The following is a 5,000-nucleotide window of genomic DNA, read 5'->3' as shown; positions in this document are numbered from 1 at the left end:
GGAGGGTGAGATGACCAAATAGGCCACGCCTTCCCCATGACCCAATAACTGTTACTCTGTACTGAGATAAATCCCCAGTTATGGGAGTGTTTGTCCACTAGAACTTTCTGTAATGTGCTGTAAAGTCTCCAGTGTCAGAAGCACAACTGTAACGGCTTATATTTATTTCAATTTATACAACTGAGCAATTGAGGGTTAAGGGCCTTGCTGAGGGGCCCAAAAATGTCAGTTGGGTGGACCTGGGATTTGAACTCATAACCTTTCCAATCAGTAGTCCAACACCTTAACCACTGAGCTATACTGTCTACTGCATCGCCTCATGTCATGCAACAAGCTGTGTTTGTTTTGTGTTGTTTTGTGCAGACAGAGGGAGAGAGAGCGATGGAGATGAGAGATAGGAGATATAGAGCGCGAGAGAGAGAGTAGTAGCATTGTTAGATGAGATATATAGCGTCTCGCTACTCTATACTACTCAACTCTACTAACGATATCTCTCTACTCTTTCTATCATCTATCCTCTCGGAGAGAATAGAGAGATACGATCTCTATATCTCTCTCTCTCTCTCTCTCTCTCTCTCTCTCTCTCTCTCTCTCTCTCTCTCTCTCTCTCTCTCTCTCTCTCTCTTACTTCTCTCTCGCTCTCTCTTTTCTCTCTCTTCTCTCTCTCTGTCTCTCTCTTCTCTCTCTCTTCTCTCTCTCTCCTTCTCTCTCTTCTCTCTCTTCTCTCGTCTCTCTCTCTCTCTCTACTCCATATACTATACTACGTCTCTCTCTCTCTATCTCTATCTCTCTACATCTCTACTCTCCTACTCCTATCTCTCTATAACTCTCCTCTCCTCCTCGCTCCCTCTAACTCTCTCTACTCTCTCGCTCTCCTCCACTCTATCTCTCTCTTCTCTCTCTACCTCTCTCTCTCCTCCAGCTCTACATCTCCTATCTCTATCTCTAGATACGAGAGAGATCCGAAGAGAGAGAGAGAGAGAATTATGTCATGAGGTCATGTTAAAGTTACACAGCAGACTGACCTGATGAAAACGTCTCCCTTCACATTGGGTCCGATCACCTCCATGCTGCTGGTGTAGAGCAGGTTCTGGATCCCGAGCTCCTGACACACCTTAATCACATTTTCTGTTCCTGTGGATGAAGGACTTTATTACTAAAAGATTATTTTGTTCATTTTAAAGTATTTACAGTTTGACATGAGCAATAAATGAAGGACTCAGTAGAAACATCACATCTCTGTAAGTTCATGCTGAGGAACATGATCAGGAACATGATGAGGAACATGATCTCGGGCTTGCTGTTAAAGTTGGAGGTAAAGTGTTGAGGAATCATCTCCTGCAGCGTGTCCTACAGAAACCTGTGAACATCAGCTCATACGGGAGAACTGCTGGATGTCGTGTTTTTAAAGGCTGACCTCGACTCGTGAGTGAATCCAGTTCCAAGATAAAAGAGAAATAAAACATCTGAGCTGGCTTCAGAAACATTCCTTGACACAACAATGTTTTTTATTATTTTTTTGTTGGTCAGTCTGCTGAAGGCCTGGTGTTCAGTCCAGGACACGTGCTAGATTTGATTCTCTCTCTTCCAGATCTCTGAAGCACGTCTTCGACTCGCCCAGATGTGGAGCAACGTGCTGCTGTCTGTGACTTCAGATGGTCACAAACCAGGCCAAGATCTTCTAAGCATCATCAGTAAAGTATCTCAGCACAATAGCATGAGATGGTTTTCAGAGAGCATGAGAGACTTTTTCCTCACAGATCTTTTGTTTTTCTTGTCATGATAACGAGTCTCTTCAGCTCGCTCCTTCTACACCCCACCACAATCCTCCCACTTTCCCTTTTCTTCCCTAGTCTGTGCCTTTCCTTCTCCCCCCTCCCCCGCCCTTTTCTTCCAATTCAGCCTCCTCCTACCTCCTCCCTTCTCACTTTTTCTCCCTTCTTTCTCTACTCTATCTCTCTCTCTCTGCGACTCTCTCTCTCTTGCTCTCTCTTCTCCTCCCATCCTCCCCACCCTCCCCGTCTCTCTCCTCTCCCTCTCTCTCCTCTCCCCCTCCTCTCTCTCTCTCTCTCTCCACTCCCGTGCGAGCGCGAGCAACGAGCTATCAATAGATAGCCATCTCAATAGCGCTATAAGCGATAGAGCGAGAAGGAGAGAAGCTCGTTGAGAGGTCGCACATCGCTGCAGTTTTTGAGCTAAGAGTTCGCCCCCCATGAGCGTGTTAGACAGAGAGCTATTACATCGCTCTCTCGATAGATCGCTCAGAGTCTCGCTCTCTTCCCCCACCATCCCTCTCTCCTCCTTCTCTCTCTCTCTCCCTCGCCCTCTCTCCTTCTCTCGCTCTCTCTCTCTCTCTCTCTCTGATAGAGAGCGAGAGATGTGTTTCATTAGCGTTCGATATAGCTAGCTGCCCACACCTACAGCGACATCTATACTTCTATATCTATCTAAATATCCAGATCCCATGCTAGCGCTCTTGATCGCGCTCTATATATATATTATCTATGAGAGAGAGAGAGAGAGAGAGAGAGAGAGGACCACCTTTTTCCAATCCTCTCTTTGTAAAATAAAATGAGTAAGAATAACTGGGTGATTTAATAAATATATAAATAAATAAACAAGAATATGAAAGTAATATAAAAATAAATAATAATCATTAGTTTAACTCTAATGCAAGGCTTCATTCACCTTCTATAACAGCACAGAACATAGTTATAACACCACACTGACCGAAACGTGTAAATTATTCATGTTTTTGTAGAAATTAAAATCAATCAACACTAAAACTCTTCCAGCATCACAGTGTGTGTTCTGTACCATTGTACTGAAGATAAAAGTGACCGTCGGCACCTGGACCTGTTTCTCCTGAAAATGCTCCATAAAAACACAAAGACTGACTGTAACCTGGAGCAGTGAATAACATCATGTAACACTGTGTGTGTGAACAGAAAGGACAGTCGTGTGTAAAGTCAGGGGGACGTCTCTCATGTACCGCTGCAGGAAGGGAGAGGTGGCAGGATGCAGAGGAAAGACGTAGGTCGAGTTATGGGCTCATGACCTTCAGTGACATTTCTCACTAAACAAACCTCTCACTCACTCATTCTCTACCTGAACTTCTCTGGTCACGGGGAGCCTGTGCCTATCTCAGGCGTCATCGGGCATCGAGGCAGGATACACCTTGGATGGAGTGTCAACCCATCACAGGGCACACACACACACTCTCTCATTCACTCACATACACTCACACACTACGGACAATTTTCCAGAGATACCAATCAACCTACCATGCATGTCTTTGGACCGGGGGAGGAAACCGGAGTACCCGGAGGAAACCCCCGAGGCACGGGGAGAACATGCAAACTCCACACACACACAAGGCGGAGGTGTGAATCGAACCCCCGACCCTGGAGGTGTGAGGTGAACGTGCTAACCACTAAGCCACAGTGCCCCCCCTAAACAAACCATCAGTGTTGAAATCAAACGAAAGCTGAATTAAAGCGGCTGTATGCTACGTATTTTAATGTTCCCCTGAAAGTCGGACTGAGGAAAAAGTCTGATCTCTGTGACAGTAAATGTTGTCTGGTTTTTCTCAGTATAACTACTGATCTCCTGCTGGTGTTTTCACACAGACGCTAGAGTTTAAAACCATCCAGTGAGCAGCAGACTGTCACAACCACTAATGAAGGAGACAGACCCGTACGCAGGACAGCTTTAATAAATAATAAAGACAATGTTTCATTCTATCTTCTGTAATACATAGAATTCCTGAGGTGTCGGCGATTTCTCCTCAGAATGTTCCCTGAGTCGAGCTGGACGTCATAAGACCTGCAGTCCACAGGTTTCACTACTGTCGCTTTCCTCCATGTTTCGTTGTGCACCTCGGGCTGGACACGGACTTTGTCTCCTTGTTTTAGAGGACTGAGATCTTTTGCATGTCTGTTATAATATGCAGCCTGACGGTTCTTGTTCTCAATCTGTCCTTGTCGAGTGTTAAGCACCTTTGGTTGTAACAGGTTGTCATGCATGGGCATCAGAGTTCTGGTTCTCCTACTAAACAATCGCTGTGCTGGGCTTGCTTTGACCCCTTGTGATGGTGTGTTTCTCTGATCGAGCATAGCGAGGTATGGATCCTTCCCATCAGCTTTTGCTTTCCTCAACAACCGTTTTGCGGTCTTTACTGCTGATTCTGCCATCCCATTGCTTTGTGGGTAGGCCGGGGAGGATGTTTTGTGTCTAAATTCCCTCTGTCTGCTGAACATTTTGAAGTCTTCTGACGCGTATCGAGGGCCGTTGTCCGATATAAGAACATCTGGGATGCCGTGTCTCGTGAAATGTGATTTCAGCTTATGGATGACTGTGGTGGATCGTGTGTCAGATAAGTAGTCCAACTCCCAGAAATTAGATAGGTAATCAACAGTGATCAGATAATTTCTGTTGTCTAAAGTGAATATATCTGTTCCCACCTTAGACCATGGGGTACTTGGTAGTTCATGAGGACACAGGGTCTCCTTCTGCTGTTTCACATCCATAGATCTGCAGATGTCACATTTTCCTATAAATGTCTTTATCTGATCATTCATCCCCAACCAATAAACACATTCTCTCGCCCTTCTTAGGCATCCCTCTATGCCAAGATGTGAGGAGATTTCTTTCTATGTTTTCCAGCGGCTTATGGTCAGAGTGTACCGTTACTTTGCGCCCATACGTATACTGATGGAATACCGAAGACAATAGCCAGACATTCTTTCTCTATCTGGGCATAACCTCTCTCTGTCTGTGTCAATGCCCGGCTTCCATAAGCAACTGGTGCCCCCTCTTGAAGTAAAGCAGCCCCAAACCCAGTCTCTGACGCATCACACTGAAGTGTCAGTGGCTCATCCAGGTTGTAATATTTGAGAACTGGAGCTTCGGTGATGATGTCTTTGAGCCGTGCAAATGCCTGCTCATGAGCATCTGACCATTCCCAAATACTGTCTTTATGGGTTAATTGCCGTAGTATC

At 45.4% G+C, this 5,000-nt stretch overlaps 1 protein-coding gene across 1 annotated transcript in view; it reads right to left on the bottom strand.

The window, feature by feature from the left end:
• hsd3b7 (hydroxy-delta-5-steroid dehydrogenase, 3 beta- and steroid delta-isomerase) overlaps positions 1 to 5,000 on the bottom strand; it is a gene marked incomplete in the record, with an annotated part of 27,865 nt that overhangs the window by 11,491 nt on the left and 11,374 nt on the right. The window contains 1 exon segment of the mRNA XM_047800779.1: positions 1,026 to 1,134. Coding sequence (XP_047656735.1) covers positions 1,026 to 1,134 — 109 coding nt within the window.

This window comes from Tachysurus fulvidraco, chromosome 15 (genome assembly GCF_022655615.1).
Source record: "Tachysurus fulvidraco isolate hzauxx_2018 chromosome 15, HZAU_PFXX_2.0, whole genome shotgun sequence".
NCBI classification, from domain to species: domain Eukaryota; kingdom Metazoa; phylum Chordata; class Actinopteri; order Siluriformes; family Bagridae; genus Tachysurus; species Tachysurus fulvidraco.
Note: the sequence above shows the minus strand (reverse complement) of the source record. Positions and strands in the feature narration are given on the sequence as shown.